The 19537-nt window shown below is 51.2% G+C and overlaps 8 protein-coding genes and 2 non-coding genes across 10 annotated transcripts; 3 read left to right on the top strand and 7 right to left on the bottom strand.

Annotated features, from left to right (window-relative positions):
* Window positions 1–383: 383 nt before the first annotated feature.
* On the bottom strand, window positions 384–4292 carry AFUA_2G01910 (uncharacterized protein; the record flags this gene model as incomplete). The annotated part of the gene is made up of 2 exons (XM_744233.1): window positions 384–1446; window positions 1501–4292. 2 exons carry the CDS (start codon window positions 4290–4292, stop codon window positions 384–386), a joined length of 3855 nt encoding a protein of 1284 aa, XP_749326.1.
* A 575-nt stretch (window positions 4293–4867) lies between these two features.
* AFUA_2G01900 (RNA polymerase-associated protein) lies at window positions 4868–6903 on the bottom strand (the record flags this gene model as incomplete). The annotated part of the gene is made up of 4 exons (XM_744232.1): window positions 4868–5590; window positions 5646–5785; window positions 5853–6604; window positions 6695–6903. The coding sequence occupies 4 exons, from the start codon at window positions 6901–6903 to the stop codon at window positions 4868–4870; spliced, it is 1824 nt and encodes a 607-aa protein (XP_749325.1).
* A 595-nt stretch (window positions 6904–7498) lies between these two features.
* AFUA_2G01890 (demethoxyubiquinone hydroxylase family protein) lies at window positions 7499–8272 on the top strand (the record flags this gene model as incomplete). Its single annotated transcript, XM_744231.1, has 1 exon — window positions 7499–8272. The coding sequence occupies one exon, from the start codon at window positions 7499–7501 to the stop codon at window positions 8270–8272; it is 774 nt and encodes a 257-aa protein (XP_749324.1).
* Window positions 8273–8529: 257 nt separating this feature from the next.
* Window positions 8530–9954, bottom strand: ltpA (tyrosine protein phosphatase LTP1; the record flags this gene model as incomplete). Its single annotated transcript, XM_744230.1, has 4 exons — window positions 8530–9062; window positions 9122–9482; window positions 9561–9606; window positions 9659–9954. The coding sequence occupies 4 exons, from the start codon at window positions 9952–9954 to the stop codon at window positions 8530–8532; spliced, it is 1236 nt and encodes a 411-aa protein (XP_749323.1).
* A 158-nt stretch (window positions 9955–10112) lies between these two features.
* chsA (uncharacterized protein) lies at window positions 10113–14121 on the top strand. Its single transcript, XM_077804040.1, has 6 exons — window positions 10113–10557; window positions 10823–10992; window positions 11053–12687; window positions 12741–13142; window positions 13191–13688; window positions 13748–14121. Exons 1-6 carry the CDS (start codon window positions 10539–10541, stop codon window positions 13760–13762), a joined length of 2739 nt encoding a protein of 912 aa, XP_077660206.1. The 5' UTR covers window positions 10113–10538; the 3' UTR covers window positions 13763–14121.
* Window positions 14122–14368: 247 nt separating this feature from the next.
* On the top strand, window positions 14369–14439 carry tG(GCC)3. The gene has a single exon. It is a non-coding gene (tRNA).
* AFUA_2G01860 (uncharacterized protein) lies at window positions 14386–15663 on the bottom strand. Its single transcript, XM_744228.2, has 2 exons — window positions 14784–15663; window positions 14386–14691 (listed from the first exon to the last, which is right to left on the bottom strand). Exons 1-2 carry the CDS (start codon window positions 15313–15315, stop codon window positions 14528–14530), a joined length of 696 nt encoding a protein of 231 aa, XP_749321.1. The 5' UTR covers window positions 15316–15663; the 3' UTR covers window positions 14386–14527.
* A 128-nt stretch (window positions 15664–15791) lies between these two features.
* Window positions 15792–15872, bottom strand: tS(AGA)1. The gene has a single exon. It is a non-coding gene (tRNA).
* Window positions 15873–16005: 133 nt separating this feature from the next.
* AFUA_2G01850 (phytanoyl-CoA dioxygenase family protein) lies at window positions 16006–17373 on the bottom strand. The gene has a single exon (XM_744227.2). The coding sequence runs from the start codon at window positions 17161–17163 to the stop codon at window positions 16201–16203; it is 963 nt and encodes a 320-aa protein (XP_749320.1). The 5' UTR covers window positions 17164–17373; the 3' UTR covers window positions 16006–16200.
* A 152-nt stretch (window positions 17374–17525) lies between these two features.
* On the bottom strand, window positions 17526–19497 carry AFUA_2G01840 (histidine phosphatase family protein). Its single transcript, XM_744226.2, has 5 exons — window positions 19346–19497; window positions 19152–19299; window positions 18878–19096; window positions 18571–18813; window positions 17526–18521 (listed from the first exon to the last, which is right to left on the bottom strand). The coding sequence occupies exons 2-5, from the start codon at window positions 19254–19256 to the stop codon at window positions 18132–18134; spliced, it is 957 nt and encodes a 318-aa protein (XP_749319.1). The 5' UTR covers window positions 19257–19299; window positions 19346–19497; the 3' UTR covers window positions 17526–18131.
* Window positions 19498–19537: the final 40 nt, after the last annotated feature.

Here is a 19537-nt window from a genome sequence, read left to right as displayed (position 1 = left end):
CCAATGTGGTGAAGATCAGATCAACAGAGATAAGAAACGCCGCTGCTGAGGGGCAAAGCGTGCCTTTTTTTGTTCCCGACGCCGATCATAAAATGGGTGGTCCGGACCGAGAGTTTATCCGGTGTGGGTGAGTCAACCATGGTTCTGCCTGAGTCATCATCAGGCACCGTTGGAGATAACGGGAAGCGATGTCATTCGGTCAACGACCAATGAAAGATGACCTGAATTGTTGGGAATACGGAGTAGGTACTTAAAGATAATGGCGAAACTCTTATCAAAGCCTATGATAACATGCTCATTCAAGACGCCAACCCATGACCTCGCCAATGAAACACCAGGACAAACTCAACCCAATACGCCGTAGTGTCAAGTACAATCTACCATCATTCCCATTGGCCTGTTCCTCCCAGAGAACCCAGCCGGTTGCTGGCATACTTGTTCAACAGAGCTGTAATGTTGGAACCGCCGGAGCGGTTTTTGGCCCGAATCTCACGTTCGCGCTCCCTCTCTCTTGCGGCAGTGTAGTAATTGACTGCGCCTTTCTTGGCGACAGACGCTCCAGCAGCGGGTTTGGTGACTCGCTTTGATGAGTCAGACTTGGACGACGTAGAACCAGAGGACGAGCTTGTTGTAGTCTTGCGCAGCAAGGGAGGAGGGCGGAAGGACAAGTCGTTGCCTCCACCAGCGAAGAACGCTAGACGGTTGCTGGAAGAAGCGGACGTGGCAGAATTGGATGATGCTTGCCGGAGCAGTGCAAGACGGTCAACAACTGGACCTCTTGTGCGGCGTGGATGGCGGGGGACAGCGAAGGTTTCCTTTGGCTGCTCTTGTGCTGAGCCGCTGTCATCTTCATCGTCGTCCTGTGCCTCATCCACATCGTCTATTGACGCATCTTCGTGGAAGGAGTCATACTCGGGCGTCTCGGTCAAGAAAGAGACGGTTTCCCGAATCTCGGCGAGAGTCGCAGGCTTCTTGGATATAACGCTCGCTGGCTTGCGACGTAAATGAGGCGGGGGACGGTTGTTGATGTCCTCTGCAGAGGGTTCGAGAGGCCTTTTCCTCTTTTTGCTCTCTTCGGCAGCTGAGTGTTGCTGTGGTGCGTCTGATGAGACACCTTGAGACGAGACCTGCTGGGAGCCGGGATCTTCCTCGCCGTCCAAGAAATCGAGACCTGTATCGTCATCCGAGTCGCGATCTTCAATCGCCTTGAAGAAGGCCGCTTTCTTAGGGTTCTCAGCGATCTCGCCGATCTTTTCATCGGCAAGGAGAGCTTTTCGCATTCGCGCAAACTCCCTTTGCTTTTGCCGCCGACGTGCAAGCAGCTCATCGTCTGAATCATCTAGATCGAATTCATCGTCTGCGTGCCTCCGGCGGCGCAGGGCACCAGTTGTGATATCTTTCAACAGTTTGGCGACCTGCTTTTCATCCGCGTTTCTCTGGTGGAGCCTGTAACTGGGTCAGTTCGCGAACATCTTCGGACAGTTGACGCGGGGAACGCACGCATTCAGAGCAGCCAGCTGCTTCTCGTCTACTGTCTCTCCACTATTGTCATTGATCATCTGTCGATCGTAGGCATCTTCCTCGTCTTCACTCTCGTCGCTAGCGCCTCCAAGACCGGCATATTCGTCATCGGATTCTTCGGCGGCATCTTCCACCATTTCCTTAGCCTTGCTAGTCTTTGGGTCAAATGGAACATGCGTCTTCGTCTTCGCTGCCTTTTTCATAACATCAAAAGCACTGGCATCAATCTCGAATCCTTCCTCTTCTTGCTCTTCAATCATGGATAGGTTTGCTGCTCGCCCACGCCGAAGATGCTTCGATTTCCCGTCAGGAACAGGCGTGGTGTTCCGGGATTCATTTTGTCCCACAAGCACGGTTTCGATAGTCGAATGGGGGGTCCCTAGGAATCTCTTCGACGGATCAAAGGGCGAGAGAACAAAGCCGGCGTCCTGCGTAGGGTCAGGGATTTGGGAGTACTGCGACATGGCTCTTGGCGCTGGTGACTCGGAGACTCGGCTCTCGGGTGGTGTATAACCTGCCAGTATGTCTGTCGATTCGACGCGCTGCTCCTGGCTATCCTTGATGATGATTTGTGACTCCGAATCTCGGCGATCGTGGGTGATTTGTGCAGGATCAGGCAAAGAGTCCGGAATAGCCGGCGAACCTTCCTGGGTAACTGGTTGACTGGCCCCAAGTGTACCAGCAAAGGCTTGCGTGAGGCTCATTGTCAGTCCGTCAGAGGTCATGCCAGGGAACTGAGGCCGTTCAACAGAGTTTACTGTTGAGGGAGTCGGTTTGGCTGGTGTTTTAGGTGCCTGTCTTTCATCTTCGTCCTCATCGTCGCTGATTACTCGAGTTGGTCGCTTGCGTCGCACAGCGGGCACTTCCGACTCGTCTGCTGACATGACTTCGGTCTGCTCGTCCTCAGACTCCTCATCCTCACCAGCCTCCGAGTCAACAAATCCCTGCTCGTTCTCTTCATCATCTTCCTCGGCTTCATCTTCCTCGTCTCCCTCGCCATCGCCGTAGCCTTCTTGATCGGAGCCGGAGAGCTCGAAGTCTTCATCTTCCTCGTCGTCCACGTCATCTACATCCTCCAATTTTTTGGTTTTAGACCCTCTCTCCTTCTTGGCAATCGCGTCGGCTTCTTGGCGTGCCTTTTCGACAAGATTTTCAAGCTCATCTTCCATAGCAGCGCGCTCTTCGGCGGTCTCAACGATTACTCCCTTGGCCCGTAGTTCTTGTATCCTCTCCTGTCTTTCTTTGGCGGCTTGCTGCCTCGCCTGGAGTAATAGCATGGCCGAGAGTTCTGCTGTGTTCATAGTCTTACTCCGTCGAGTAGGTGAAGTAAGATGAGCCAATGCCTTCAGCTTGAGCATAGATGCTGATTCCTGCATCTTCTTCGCCGGGAGGTTTTCGAACGCCGCGATACGCCTGCATTTGGCGGGGTCAGTAACAACCTCCAGGTCGTCGTCAGAATCCTCCAGTTGTTTCTGAGCGATGGACTGTCGGGACACTCGCACGCGGATGGGAGGCTTGGTCAGAGCTCTTCGTTCGGGCTTTGTTGGCTCGAGCGGTTTCTTGCTTTCGTTCTCCTCCACTTCCACACGTCCAACAGTAACTTGCTGATGTTGATCCTGTGATCTAGACAACATCTCATCTACCGTTGGGAAGTCTTCCACCCCGAGATCGGCACCACCTTCCTTGTTACTTTCATCCACAGCCTCGTCGGGTTTGAGCTTATCTGATGGCCCAAGAACAGGTGAGGTCTGTGGCGTCTCCTTAGCTTTCTGGGCCTCATTATCCGACGATTGCTGAGACCCAGCCGTTGTGGACGAGTTCTCCTCAGTATGACCTGCGACATTCGACTCCTCCTGTTGCACGAAATTGAATCGCGCAAAGAAGCTCTCCTTGGTGATCTTTTTCTTTGTTCGCGCCTGATGGGCCAGCTGCATGTTCCTGCTGATTCTCTGCGTTTCGCGGTTCATCTCCTCCAAAGCTTTTTTGCTAGCCTTACGAGCAGCGGGCCGCTGCTGTGTTAGCTTCCGTCCAGCTTCTTCCTCATCACTATCTTCGACCGAAGCGATTTCCGAGCTGGACTGATCCCTCTGAGCCAGCCGCGCGGTCTGCTTCTCCGCTTCGAGCCTTTCCTTTTCTTCGCGCTCCTTCCGCTTCTGCATAATGAGCGCGCGAACACGGGGGTCGGCCTTCAAATCCTCTTCATCGTCATCATTCGCCTCGTCGTCTGAAAGTGCCTTATTGCGCTGCGGCGCGGGGGAGGACATGAAAAGAGGGGAAAAGGACCGAGCGCGAGACGACGAGGCAGGCGTGTTGTTCTCACCTGGCTCCGGTGTCTTTCTTACATTGCGCCTCCTCCTAGGACCAGCCTTAGGAAGGTCATCCTCGTCCTCCGAAGCAGAAGCAGATTCAAGACGCGCTTGCTCGCCTTCCTTGGACTGCTCTCTTTCGGCTCGTAAGAACTTCGAAACACGGTCGAATGCCGTTCGTTCCGTCACTGGTGGGCTAGCGCTTGTCTGATCATGCGCTTGCATACGAGCCGCTAGCCGGCCCTTAGGCTTCACAATGTCGTCGTCATCGTCGTCTTCGCTTTCCACATCATTCATGGTTTCAACTGGCTTCTGTATCGTTCGCTGTTTGTTGTTGGCATTGTCTGACTCTGAATCGCTATCGAAAGCGGCCAGGATGGCCCTGATCTTTCTTCCTGGTGTAAGGATGGGGGTGCCACTCTCCGACGCTGAGCGCGCCGTCCGCGGTGTGGAGGGGGTTGACATGGTGTAGTTGGTGCAATCAGAGTATAAGGTGCATAACAGATATGTCAATTGATCATTAGTATATTCAGCGAAGCCCGTGATAGTCCCTCCGCATTGAAGTAGGACGGTGCAGGGTGTCAAGCGATAATACGAACCCAGGGCGGAAATGGTCCCATTCTGCTTGTACGACGACGCGAGGCGCGTCCAAGCGCGTGGAGCACGTCCCTGTTATCTACACGTGACCGTAGATAAGATAAGATACGTTTGCTGTCCCAACTGAAAGGCTTGCCAGATGGTAGCCGACAGGAAATAATACCTTAGTAATGTTCAATGGTTTATCTTATCAGTGATAAATACAAATTCCCATGCTAGGTGTGGTATGACGCCGATGTTTAAAGCCCGCCCGTAGTGACAAAAATACAGAATCCGACGCTGATCTGATGTAACACCCGCCTATGTTCAATCAAAAAGTCATGTCCGGTTCAAAGTCCTTTCCATAAGTCATCCTCAGGGGATATTGTCAAGCCTTGATCTGCGCGCTCATCATGCTCTTCCAGCATGGAAAATTATGCAACGATGATTAGATGATGTCACAATCAGATTTCAATATCCAACTCCAGGTCCAGGGCCGCAATATTCTCGTCGTCCATATTGCGATGACGGATCGACCCAATGCCACCCTTCGATTGCTTCTTTTGTGTAGTGACGGCAGGCTTAGGCGTACTGGGCTTAGATGGCGTCTCAGATCCTGTAGCAGGAGTTCCGCCGCGGCTGGACAGTGAGTCCGGTATCAGGCTGTTTCCGTTGGCATCGTAGTGGGTCTTGGCGAGGGTGCGAACACGCATGAATGGATTGGCTTGAGCTTCACCACGAGCAACTGCTGCAGCTGCTTTCCGACTCGCCTTTCTCTCCTCGAGCTGGGCACGACGCACACTTTCGGTGTTCAGTTTCTGGTTGCGCAGGTTCAACTCAGCGAGGCGCTCATAATCCGACTTCTCCTTGCGAGGTTTCGAAGGTTGGGTGCTGAAAGCGAGCTTTGGTCCCATCAGTTCCGCCAACTCCTTCTCCAAGCGGGACACCTCCTCATCGTCACCAGCAGCTCGAGCCAACTTCAACTGCTTCTCGGTTTCAAGGCGTTTAAAGGTGCGCATCTTGTTATCCAGTGAACCTTGTTTGCGCAACTTCTCATTCAGCTCCTCCTTGGTAAACTGGTGGTTGATTAAACGGTTAATGTCTGCTACTTTCTTAGCGAGCATTGACTTCGTGGCCATCTTGCAATCTTCAACTGCCATGGTCTGACGGTAGCGATTGAATTCAGCCTGAGAGGCGTTAGTATAATAATGAGGGCTGCAGCGGTAAGAAAATGATAGTTACCTCGGTAAATGGTGAATCAGAGCAAGCTATGAATGGGAATTCGCGCTCTGCTTTCCCATGCGCCAACACAGCGTACTGGTTTGTCACAAACGACCGACCGTTCGGGCTTTCCATGGCGTAAGGACGTCCTTCTGTGAATCCTGGGATGGGTCAGTAAGAGAGTTCTATAGGTGGTGCAGTTAGAATCGAGGCAACCCGGCGACATACTCTTGATCAAGCAGAGACGATATTCGTTGATACCAGTATCTCTGTTCGGTCCGATATTTACTCGAGCATAGCACCCAGAAATGGCTTCGTCGAATCCAGGATAGAAGCAAACTTGTGCGAAATTGGTACGTCCCACGCGAGCACGTTGAATATCACGAAGGTCCGCAGGCGGGTCATCCTTTGGAGGAGAGGGAGAGCGCTCGCGATTATCCCACTCGACCTCGCTTTCCCCTTCAGCATCCTTGTCCGATGGTGCTTCGTCCTTCACTGGAGCTGCTTCACCAGCAGCCATATCCCGACGACGAAGCTCATCGCGCCTGCCCTTCTTCTCACGCTGACGCTTGTATGCCTCAATGGCCTCAGAAGCCTCGCCAACTTTGCGCCCGCCAAGTGTGGTCTTCTGCCGGGAGCTCTTGCGCTGGCCTTCTTCCAAATCCGCTACGCTCGCCTTTCGCTTAGACTTTTTCACCCGGCGAGCCTCATCACGTTCGCGAGATGCTAAGAGACGGCGAAGAGCCAAGTCCTGGTTGCGTCGGTCGACCTCTTGAGCTCGCTCAGAAAGGATCTGTTCTCGCTGGATTTCTGGCAACGCCATGATTTCTTCTTTGTCTTTGGCGGAGTAGTAGAGCTTTTCGTAAGGAAAGATAGGGCGATCTTCTTCAGCGTCCTCACTTGCTCCCTCAGAATCGGAGGCGGCGTCAGACTCGGACATGCTGGCCGACTCGAGTGAATGGTGAGACCCAGCATCAGACCTGGTGGGGCCAGTGTTGTCAGTTCCCAGCCACCGAACACAAAGGACACAGTTGAGATCAAAAGGTGTACAAAGAAAACGGCAAACCTACACTTCGCCATCTTCCTCATCGCCCTCATCTTCATTCCGCGACTTCTTGCTCCTTTTAATCGATTTTGCCGTTCCTTTTCGAGCCATGGCTGATGATGGAGAAGCTGAAGGAGCAGGAGATTCAGAATTCTGCTTGGGTTGAGGTGATGACTCCTCATCAGAGGAGTCGCCCGCTAGAGCGAGCAGCTCGGCATCCAGATCGTCCGCCATAGTGAATATCGTTGCAAAACTGTCGCTGAAAATCAGGTGTCGTTGGGCTCAAAATAGAATGTCTGGCAAGCGCAAGCAGGGAAAAGCCGATTCGAGTGCGCAACAGCCCCCTAATTCACCGTCGCAATTCAAAGCGACGGCCTTAGCGACTGGAACCTACGGACCCGAACGCGGTACCGATATAAGAATTATTTAAATATTTGGCTAGGGCGGAGCCACCGGTATATAAAAAAAAAATCTCGCGACACAAAAAAATGCCCAAGCAGGTTGTGAGGATGGAGGTGGGTGGCGGATTATAAGTGAATAATAAAGAGGACGGATGGCTTTTGAGGTGAAGAGAAGCAATCGGACGGAGTGCATGGCGGCATCCGCACGATTTGGTTCGTCCATGACGTTCCAGCCGCAGGACCCCCGAGATTGATGCCTTGCCAAGAAGGCCGCAAGCGCGCGTCTGCAGCCATGCGTTTGGATTGGACCACCTCGGAATATCCGGTATATCAGCACCTCAGGCCTACAATTGCTGATGATTTACCCATCTATTAACTGTTCGTGATATTACCCAAGTGTTTATGATTGTATTAAAATCACCCACAGAATGAATTCATTATCTTCCTTTCGAAAATATTTTCTCAGCCGATCCGCTCAGTCAACATCACCATTGATGCTCGACTTTCTCGTTCCGTCAGTTTTGCGCCAGAGTCGCACCCGGCACAGCTCTACAGCAGCGTCTAGTTCTCCGGATGGAGCCCAACAGTCCTCTCAGAATTCGGGGGCTGGATCCTCGAAGCCCACATACATTTTGAGCAAGAAACAACGAGAGTACCTGGACAGCGCACTTCGAGTCAACCAAGCCGGCGAACTTGCCGCAACGCTCATCTATGCTGCGCAAACACCCCAGGTCGTGCGCTCGCATCCCCACCTCCGACCGCTCATGAAGCACATGTACGACCAAGAAGTCGGACACTTCTCGACATTCAACAAACTCATTGCAAAGCACCGGATCCGCCCGACGGTCATGTATCCGATTTGGAAAGTCGCAGCGACATTCTTGGGATGGTCGACGGCAGCCATGGGCCGGGAGGCGGCCATGGCTTGTACGGAGGCAGTGGAGACGGAGATTGGGACTCATTATAACGACCAAGTGCGGGAGATACTTTCATGGGAGGCAGACGCGAAGAGTCGGGGAGAGGAGCTCGATGATGAACTCAAAGAGATGCTGGTAACGTTCCGTCGGATTCGTGATGAGGAGCTAGAGCATTTGGATCATGCTATTGAGAACGATGCCAAGGAGGCGCAGCCTTATGATCCCTTGGTCAATGTGATCCGCTTGGGCTGTAGAGCGGCCATCAAGATCAGTGAACGGGTCTGAGAGACTGCTAGCCACCACTTGTATGGCCATTGTTTTTTGGGACCATCTCCTTCGCCCAATTGTGCAATATTACAGCGATGTGTACTATACTATCTGAGAAAACGGAACCATTGATGAAGCCTCAGTGCACCAAGTATGACTTTGAACTCGAAATTCCTCCCAAAATTCTCCAAGTCATCTATTGATCGATCATTTCTATAAGTTATCGGGTATCACTCAACATGCAAGAACGCAGTATGCCATCCTCAGATCAGGAATCACTCCTCAACCTCAGAGCCCTGCTTCTTCTCCAAGTACTCTAAAAACGACTTGGAAAACCGCACAACTTGCTGATAAACCTCCTCGAACCCATTAACACCACCGTAATAAGGATCCTGCACAACCTCACCACCACCTACTCGGTCGTGGAGAACACCGCCCGGCCCAAAATCACCAAACAACCTCACCTCCGCAACTTTCGCGCCGGCACCTCCGCTCGACGCCCGAGGACCCTTGGCACCTCCAGACTTTCGCAACGAAGCAACAACCGATTCGCGCACATCCAGCAGATCCCGCAGGTTGTATTTATCCATCGCGAGGAGGTAGTCAAAGTGCAAGAAGTCATCCTTGGTAATCTTCCGCGCCGCGTGGTTGTAGTTTGTGATGCCGTGGCGGCGGAGGGTGGACATGGTGCGGGAATCGGGGGGCTCGAGTGTGTGATAGGCTCCTGTGCCTGCGGAATCGATCTCGTTGATCAATGGATGGGTGCTTGCCATGTTGCGGAAGACTCCTTCTGCCATGGTGGAGCGGCCTGGTGTGGGGGATATTAGATTCGAGTTCCAAGGTGACGGCCGGGGGTTTCGTGCTTACAAATATTCCCCAGGCAGACAAAGAGGACATTGACTTTGTGCTCAGCTGAAGGGGACTCGGAGGCGGTCATTGCGATCGTTGTCTGTTGAGAAGCTGCTTGGTGATTGAACAAGCACTGTGACAGGTGCATGTATGCATCTCCGATCAAAATGTTGCAGACCCCGCCACAGCGATAAGAATTCTGCCACGTTGCACCGCCTTCAGCCACAAGACATTCTTCTGGAACATCCACCAGTTCAACAAATAGAGCACCTGCTACTGCATGGTATGACGAACTTTTTTGTTGATAAGGAGCTATAAGGTTGTCCCTGATATAACCATGAAAAATACTGATGCCTAAGACACTGGAAAGGAAGAAGATCTGCAATCGTTTATCGAGAAAACTTGCGCTAGGGCTTAATATACTCTACGGCAAAACTATATAACCCTGCTAATTCACATGATTATGTTGAAACAAATAGGGAATTTTCCCGAATCTCAAGCGTCTGTGATGTTTATTTAAACAATCATGATCGTCACTCAACTCTAATACCATACAAAAGATAAAATTCTTCGATACAACTAGTGATATTAGTCCCTTTGCGGCGCAGGGTTATTTTTAGAGGGCTGAGCCACAGGGCGGACATGTTGGGGGTGTGGCACTGTGGCAGTGACAGGCAGATTGGTTTCCCGTTGGCCCAGTGACCAAGGACTACGCCCAAGTCTCTCCACTGTAGCCCGTGGACCAAGGCACCTATATCCACGGCTTGATTGATGAATTGAAGTTCATTTTTACGGTTGTCAAGATGAGGAATATTACATGCAAAACAATGCTCTGCAGCTGCATAATACATTGTACAGGTGTGCAGATTACTCGCTAAGCAGGGACTTATAGAAGCCTTCCACTATAAGTACTCTGTAGACGGAGGATAAGCATATCAGATAGCTGCGTCACTTTGCGGGGCGTACTCCGTAGACTAATTGGATGTATAGTAAACAGTGTACCTTTTCTGTTTCTCGTCATCAAAGTATTATTTCCCCGAATTCTAAAATCCAAGAAGTGATCATCCACAAGCCTGCCAAGCAAAGCCTTTTTTCTACTCCGTTCTCAGCCAACACCTTTTGCTTCTCCTTCTTGTCCTCCCCAGTTCCCCATCACCTTTACAGCCACCACTAGTGGCGTCGCGCCCAACAGGCAGCAGTTGGCAGATGAAAAAGCTCCTTTATTCGCTCAGAATCCTCGATCTCTTCATTCCCTTCCCTGCTGTTTGTCTTGGAAGACACCAAATTCTCCGTCCAGCCGCGACAAATTATCAAGTGACTGGACGCTTGACCTCATTCCACCAACGTTCTTGGCGCATTCCCAATCACTCCTCGTGGGGAATACAAAGGGGTAGCTCATTCAAACGATCAATATCCGAAGATCTCTACTCTCACAATGTCCTATAATCGCTTAGGTTAGTCTATAGCTTGTTTTGGTCCTTGTTACGCTGTTGTTATTGCAGGGCTGCGGGATCCGTCGCAGCTCCGCATCCTCTGTCTTTCTGAAACATACCCCCCGATAAAGCGACTTTGACGAGACTAGCTCCCATTGGCACTTGCGCAAGCTATTCGGCGGTCATTCTGCAATTGTTTCTGCCTACCATTTCATACTTTCTTTTGACACTGTTTATCACACGCTCAAATTCGTGAGCATTCCCAACTGACATTCGATCTCTGTAGACCACTACGGGGAGGATGGCGATCGCTCTCCCACCATGAACCCTCAGCATTTGGCCGATCGAACGCCGTCGCCAGGTCGGCCTTTGAACACTTACCAGCTGTCAGATAATCCATACGTACATGACCATCTGCAGATGCCTTCCAGCGACCGTCTAGCAGAGCAGCCAACTGTGAGAAACACCATTGCACTCAAAGTGCCCGTGACTTCAGAGATTGACTCGAGATAATAGTACTCGGTAGAACGAATCCCCAACTCCTACGGTCATAATGAAGCATACGAGCAACGTCATCACGAGCAATATCCCGCCTACGATTATGCTGTGAACCCGGAAGCTCATCACGACGCATACTATACCCAGCCATACGAGCCAACAGTCACGCCGCAAGATGATTATGATCTAGGGCAGTACCACGAGCAACATCAGCCTTACCAAGATGACCAAGTGCCCATTTTACAACCTGAGAACCCGTTCGGCCCAGACCCGTACAGTGAAGAGTACCATGACGACCCTGCGGCTGTGCCCACTCCGAGTCCAGCGCCAATACGACGCTGGAAGACGGTCAAGGAAGTACAACTCTTCCACGGTAACCTGGTCCTGGACTGTCCCATTGCGCCGAAGCTGCTCAGTCAAGTTCCTCATGCGGAGCCTCCTGGTCGTGACGAGTTCACTCACATGCGCTACTCGGCGGCAACCTGCGATCCCGCTGATTTTTACGAGGAGCGGTTTACATTGCGCCAGAAACTGTTCGCGAAGCCTCGTCACACCGAGCTTTTCATCGTCATTACCATGTACAACGAGGACGACTTTCTTTTCGCTCGAACATTAATCGGTGTGTTCAAGAACATCGAGTACATGTGCAATCGGACGCAGAGTAAAACCTGGGGCAAGGACGCATGGAAAAAGATTGTCGTTTGCGTCATCAGCGATGGTCGTGCCAAGATCAACCCTCGGACACGGGCTGTCCTAGCCGGTCTCGGAGTGTACCAGGATGGTATCGCGAAGCAGCAGGTGAACGGCAAGGACGTGACGGCGCATATCTACGAGTATACTACGCAGGTTGGTCTCGAGCTCAAAGGAACTCAGGTACACATAAAAGGGCGATCGGCCTGCCCAGTCCAGATGATCTTCTGCTTGAAGGAAAAGAACCAGAAGAAGATCAACTCCCATCGTTGGTTCTTCCAGGCCTTTGGCCGTGTATTGGACCCCAATATCTGTGTGCTTCTGGACGCTGGAACGAAGCCTGGACGGGACTCCATCTATCAGCTATGGAAGGCATTCGACGTCGAGCCCATGTGCGGAGGAGCTTGTGGTGAGATCAAAGTCATGCTGTCGCATGGCAAGAAATTGCTCAACCCGTTAGTGGCCGGGCAAAACTTCGAATACAAGCTCAGCAACATCCTAGATAAGCCGCTGGAATCAGCTTTTGGTTTCATTTCCGTCTTGCCTGGTGCTTTTTCTGCGTACAGATACGTCGCGTTACAGAACGACAAGAACGGCCAAGGTCCACTGGAGCGCTACTTCCTGGGTGAAAAGATGCATGGCGCCAATGCGGGTATCTTCACAGCCAACATGTACCTGGCCGAGGATCGAATTCTGTGTTTCGAGATTGTGACCAAACGCAATTGCCGTTGGCTCCTGCAATATGTAAAGTCATCAACTGGAGAGACCGATGTGCCTGACCGAATGGCGGAATTCATTCTACAGCGGCGCAGATGGCTGAACGGAAGTTTCTTTGCTGCCGTTTATGCGATCGCCCATTTCTACCAGATCTGGCGGAGCGACCACAGCTTCATGCGCAAGTTCATGTTGTTGGTTGAGTTCATCTACCAGACTATCAACATGATCTTTGCGTGGTTCAATATTGTATGTGCTGTCTTCTCCTCGCCGGAATGGACAAATGCTAATGTGAATCGCAGGGCAACTTCTTCTTGGTCTTTCACATTCTCACCACCTACCTTGGTGACGCCGAACTTCTGGGGACTACGGGTAAAGTCCTTGGTGTGGTCTTCGAGTGGCTCTATCTTGCCACCCTGGTGACCTGCTTCGTTCTGTCCCTCGGCAACCGCCCTGGCGGTTCAAACAAGTTCTACATGACCATGGTCTACTTCTGGATTGGCATCATGATCTACCTGACCTTTGCAGCAATCTTTGTGACTGTCAAATCTATTCAGAAGGAAGTCGCCGATAACTCGTTTAGCGTTGGACAATTGTTCAGCAACAGCCAATTCTTCTCGATCTTTGTCTCCTTGGGGTCGACTTATGTTATGTGGCTTTTGGCTTCACTTATCTTCCTCGACCCCTGGCACATGTTCACCTCCGTAAGTCTCCTCCGAACATTGGCTATATGCGAAGCTAACCTGTACCAGTTTATCCAATACATGCTGCTTACGCCAACGTACATCAACGTGCTCAATATCTACGCCTTCTGCAACACCCACGACATCACATGGGGTACCAAGGGAGACGACAAGGCCGAGAAATTGCCTTCAGCCAACATGAAACCCGGCGGGAAGGTTGACGTTGATATCCCACAGGACGATGGAGATCTTAACGCGCAGTATGAGGCAGAACTGGCCAAATTCGCACAGAAACCACCCAAGGAGACCAAAGTCATTTCGGAAGAGGAACGTCAGGCCGACTATTACAAAGGGTTCCGAAGCGCGGTCGTGCTCGCTTGGGTGTTTTGCAACTTTGCACTGGGCGCTGTTGTCCTGAGCGCAGCTGGTCTGGACCGATTCAACAGCGACAAAAATGCGACGGATGATGACAGGGCCACAATCTACATGGCTGTCGTGCTCTGGAGTGTGGCTGGTCTCTCGATATTTAAATTCATTGGAGCAATGTGGTTCCTGGTCGTTCGCATGGTATGTTCAAGGATATTCGACTTTTCCATACTGCTTTCACACGCTAATGCTTCGCACAGTTCCGAGGCGTTTGATGTTATTTCTCTAGTCTTTTCCTTCCCATGTGATTGTACGCACCCCGCTCTATACTGACGTTTGGCCACGATACCACTGCGGGCTCAGTATGGTACTCTGAATGATGAAGAAATGTTTTATGATACGGAGCGGCCAACGATGCTCTTGATGTTTTGTTTGATTCTGTTTTGTTAAAAGATGATTGCGATGTATTGTGTAGATACCATTTGTTTGGGAGGGGCATACAGGGCATCATACAATGTGTGGGATTGCCTTAAGTATGGGATGTGACATCATTATGCTATATTGTACTTGAGATATAAATATCTAGATAATGAATTATACTGTCTCTTTTCACAAATTCTGTCCTTTCGTCTCTCTCTGCTCGATCCTTAAGGCTGGGATACCCATGGAGATTGTTGCCCGTGCTGTTGAAGATAAGCATTGGTTTCTCAGATTCTATCCTCATTTCTAGCCTTGCTTCACTCTTGGATGCAGTCTGATTTGATGATCGAGGTTTACATTCATTCAGCAGGAGCATAGGACTGCCGTCGTCCTTGGTAGTCTCTGGAGCCCTATGCATCATGGAACTTATAGCCAAAAGAATAAAGATCTTTTAATAAGAAGCATCATTGGTCTAGTGGTAGAATTCGTCGTTGCCATCGACGAGGCCCGTGTTCGATTCACGGATGATGCAATCACTTTTCATTTTTGGCCCACCGTTCTTCTGCGATTACCCTCGAAGGGTTTATTTTACTGCAACCTATTTGAATGCAACATAACAACTAATTCTGATTCTTTGAATGCACACAGATCCCAATACCGCCGAGGACAAGCGCCATTCCCAACCACGTCTCTTTCTCAATGACCTTACGCTCAACATACCACTCCCCGAGGACCGTGAAGAGGAATGCACTCGAATTCGCCAATGGGACGGTTAATGACAACTCTATGAGATATCAGCATGGTCAACAATAAAAAAAAATAAAGGTTGAGTTAGGTGAGGTAGTGTATGTAGTGTGTGAGAGAGCGAGGACATACCATGCTTCCCAACCAACAAAAAGAACCAAATACTCCCCGTCAGATTGATAACAAGCGGGACGGAATACGCCGGCGTGCGGAGGAGATTAAAAACCGTCCAGAAGACAGTCACGATTTTGGTCTTGAGCCACGAGGATGTGGACTTTGGTTTCATCCACGCTGGGACACGAGAGCTACCCTCCGCTGCTGCTGTGCTTGCTGCTGTTGATCGCCCCGTCAGAGGTTGATCCTCCTCTCCCGATTCCGAGTCCTGGTCCTCTTCGCTTTCGTGACCATGTCCATTCTTTGTACTGCAGGCTACGCCCTGGTTTTGATCCTGTAGCTCCTGCTCTTCTGTCGACTGTGCCGATTGTGTCTGTGGCACCATCTGGGACTGTGGTTTCTGGAGTGCTTCCTGCCGAGCGTTGAAGTCCGCTGCCGCGCGGCGGATGAATGGCGTCGTGAAGCCCCATGCTATGCCGACGAGGAGGAAGGAGAGGACGTAGTTGAAGACGGATGGCTCATCGACTGGTACGCTTGCGTCGGGATCCATTTTCACCTAGGTTTCTTTGTTGAGATTGAGCTGATGATGGGTAGATAATAGGTGGGTGACAGCTGTCAGGGGTGCGGCGGATATACTGTAGACCGAAATGCACCGCTTTGGGAGGGATCTGATAAGATAAGGGACTATGGGGTACTGGAGGAGAGATGCCATCCCACAGGCTGCATCTATCTACAAAATAGCTAACCATGATCAAATGGCGCCAGTTCATTACAGTCATCCGAATAAGTAGAAACAAAGAGAGTCGGTATTTAAGCTAATATCAGGTCATGTTGGAACGTTGGGAGCGAGGCATGGTCACTACCTACTGGCCTTGAATAGTCTTGTACTAGCACATCGCTATCTTTATAACAAGCAAATCAGACAAACTGCCTCGTACTGCGACCAATGACTGACGATAGGCCTGGTGGCCCTAGTAGATTGGCGAGAAAAAAAAGTAAATCATGAACATAGAAAATACAAAAAAACGTCAGCGATAGGACTCGAACCTATGCGGCCGAAGCCAAGTGATTTCTAATCACTCCCCTTAACCACTCGGGCACACTGACTGAGCTTATAACCCAAGTCTACTTTTTTGTATTATGAGGCAAACTCATACGCTACATCTCGTACAGTTGACTACGTTGGCATATTCCTCCTAGTCCCAAGGACTAGGTATGGGTCAGTGAAAGTGCAAGCCTGCTGCCGTAGCTGCAGGAAACATTGCAAGAGGGTCAACAGCTAGACGGTGATTGTGACGCAGAGACAACCCAGAATGACGGGCTTCTATGCTACATGATATTGGACACAATCTGGAAGCCTATGCAGACTGGCGTTTCAGATGTCTAAGAGGTCACCTCAAACCAGTAGAAAGATATATACAATGCTGCTGGTCTCCTACCGATACAGCTTGGAGAACTCTCCGCCCTCCGGAGGCTGCAGCCAGTTCCTCTCATCATAATCCCATCCGTCCGCACCCTCAATGACATGGAATGTATATGCAAACCGGCTGCGCGGGCTGGTATTTTTCTCGCTCATATGCAGCACGTTCCCATGAATCAGCACTAGCGACCCGGCCTTGATATCCAGAATCTCGAAATTCTCATCCTTAACATCCGGTCCCTGGTCCGGATCCTGACCGTCACCCTCCGCACCCCTCGGCATCTTAGGCCCATCATTCTCCACAAACTCCGTCCCAAGAACCTTCCCATTCTCCCCGACCTTCCTCACGAACCGCCGCTTGATCCCCTGCCGATGCGAACCTTTCCACATCCCCAGCGTCGCATTCCCCGGGCCCGCATCCTGCAGCGCAAACCACCATCCCACCGCTGACGGCGGCCTCGTATACAGAAACTCCGAGTCCCGGTGCGGCGGCACCGCGCCCCCGATCCCGGGCTGCTTGCAGATCACCATACTCTGCAGCACGCGCGGGTCCACGAAGCCCAGCGACTTGGCGATAGCGGCATTGCGCGCGCTCAGGGAGACTTTCTCGAAGGGAGAGGAGAGTGAGTGCAATGCATGTCCGATCTTGTTGATTGCTTGCTGTTTGGGCTTGAGGAGGGTGGGCTTGCCTGTTGCGGGGTCGGGGGTGGAGGAGAAGGCTTCCGGTTCAAAGAAGAAGCGGATTTTGTCGCCGGAGGTCAGGAAGTAGTCGTCGCCGACGTGGGTGTTGTTTTCGTCGGTTTCGTCATCGCCAGTGGTGAATTTGGTGAGTGGGTGGGATTCTAGTGGGAAGTCGTCGAGGAATTTGTTGGTCTCGGTCAGGAGGGAGGTGATGTCCTCTGGGGAGAGAAAGCCGGGAATGACGAGGTAGCCGTTCTCACGGAAGAAGGCGAGTTGTGAGGGAGTGAGGCCTTCCATGCTTTAGATGTAAAGAATGATTGAGTGTGATATGGGAGAAAGTGGAAGAAGTGGGATGAGTTGAGGGAAGAATGCGGGGAAAAATGATGCTTAAGTAGTGGGCTTATCAGTATCAGTCGGAGATGCCCGAATGCATCAATGATGGTCATGGCACGTTGACACCATATAGAAAGACGGAATATGAATCAATATCTTTATATGTGTCGAATGCTCCCACGGAAATCTTCTGAGCTAGCCTCACTCTTAGTGTTCTCCATCCCCTCATCAGGCCCAGATATATTTCCTTTCTGGGCTGGAATTGTGTGCTCAAGTAACTCTTAGACACCTTTATTAACAGCCTCCGCTAGTCATACTGAAGTTTCATGTTTAGTCTACGACATTCTCTAGAGTCCTCCAAAAGCTCCGTGGCATGATCACTGAAGGCAGAACTGCTTGGTTGTACAGTAAGCGTCATTTATGTTCTCCTTGCGTTTGCTAAGATATTACTTTGCGCCTGCTGGTCGCTATATCGCAACCGTTATTGCATGCCCATAATGAGGTCGCTGTAGCCACTTGCTTGACTCCTGCCCAGAAACCTGATCAAGATGGCCTTCAAGGAGCAGAGCAATGGCTGGTCTCCAGAATTCTGGTTTGTCCAAGCAAATGCTTGACGAAAGTGAGTACCGAAGCCGTCTCGATGAGCATATCCGAGCAACGTTCACTATCGTCATAAAGGATAAGACGCTGATCCAATCACAATACGGGAGAACAACTGGGCATTATTTTCGTCCTTGCAGCCCGTCCACTATGGCGTTCGAGGTTGTCAGAGCTCAGGAGGTAGCAGGAGAACTGTCCTTCGTAAAGACTTCCTTCGATAGATCATGTTAGCTGGCATCATTTCACCTGGGTATATATAATAGACGATGCACATGCACAGGCCACTATGCCTATGCCAAAATCACCATGAACCCTCTCACGGCCACTTGAGATCAATTCTTACAAACCGGCGCCGTCGTAGGAGGATCAATATGCATTTTCGGCAATGGCCCAGCCACTCGCTCTACCTTGACCAGAACCGGAATGACAGCACCCGTAGCGAGCGCAAATTTCCGGTGCCCCGTGACTTGCAAGATACTTGTAATGGCGCCTGAATGTGCCGTTAAAGAGATAAAAGTGTTTTTGTCGTGAGTGAAGATGTTCTGGAGTAAGTCGCGAAGGCGAGCGTCACGCGCGGTGTCGGACTCCCGTAGCTTTGGATCATACAGGGGGTCTTCCTCTGCGAAGCCATCTTCAATGATATACTCGGGGTACTCGGCCTGTATGGCTGCTTTCGACGATCGACTGTCGCAGGTGTGAAGGCCGATCGTTTCTCGGAGGAGCTGCTGATGTAAGTTTTCATAGTTGATGAAGGTGATACCGTTGACTTACCTCTTTAACGACCGGGCGGAAGGGCTCCGTATGCGGCATCTTCAGGCCGCGGAACGTGATATTGGCGGTAGCCAGGCATCGGTTCAACGGACTCACGTAGTACGACTGAGGGGATGGAATCTTGCTCTCGATCTGCGTCTCCCAAGCCCGGTGCGCGGTTTCCGCCTGGGCTATGCCCACAGGAGTGAGACGGGCGTCCACCCATGTCCCGTTATCGTCGCCGTCGAGAAGGGACCAATAGCACTGTAACAGTCAATTGCGCCCATATAAGGAGTCTCGGGTAGAGGGCATTAGCGGAAATACTTACATCCCATGCTTCCCTTCCATAGCGGCGCTCGGCAACATTGTGGTATCCCTCTCCATGTCTGCCCAGGAAGAGCAGTCTGTAGCTTGTATCGGGGCCACTCTCTTCATTGAGCTTGTTGATCTGGTACTCAAAGCGCTCCCATTGGGTTCTTCGGCCGTCTGGATCAAACCCGGCGTCCGAGTCATAGCTTCGAGGTATTAGACCAAAGTTTGATGCGACCTGGTCAGCATCAGCTATGTCTGTAGGTGATGGCAATGTTTCAACAGCAGCTCACATAGTCGAAAGTGTCCGGATCAGTCGTTGGCTCATCTTGCATGAAATACCCGGTCACACTGTTCAGTTTTAGATGCGACTCGGATGTAATTGATTCAGCCATCATCACCAAGCCAGCTACAATGACAGTGACTACAAGCAGGAATGGTCTGGATGGTGTTAGTAGGGGGAAAGCGTCGAGGGGTGAGCACGTACACGATGAAAGTTATGTGAAAGAACTGTGGGAAGCCAAGCGCCTTCGGATGGTTCGAATGCGGGCCTTCACTCTCATGTGGAGGTTGATATTGATATCGTAGCTCGTTGCCCTGCCTCGGTGGGCGACCTCTGGAGGGCCATATCCAAGTGCCCGTGCGCTTCATTGGCCGTTGGTGCGTGTGGGGCAATCAA

The sequence above is a fragment of the Aspergillus fumigatus genome, chromosome 2, assembly GCF_000002655.1.
Source record: "Aspergillus fumigatus Af293 chromosome 2, whole genome shotgun sequence".
Lineage (NCBI taxonomy): Eukaryota > Fungi > Ascomycota > Eurotiomycetes > Eurotiales > Aspergillaceae > Aspergillus > Aspergillus fumigatus.
Note: the sequence above shows the minus strand (reverse complement) of the source record. Positions and strands in the feature narration are given on the sequence as shown.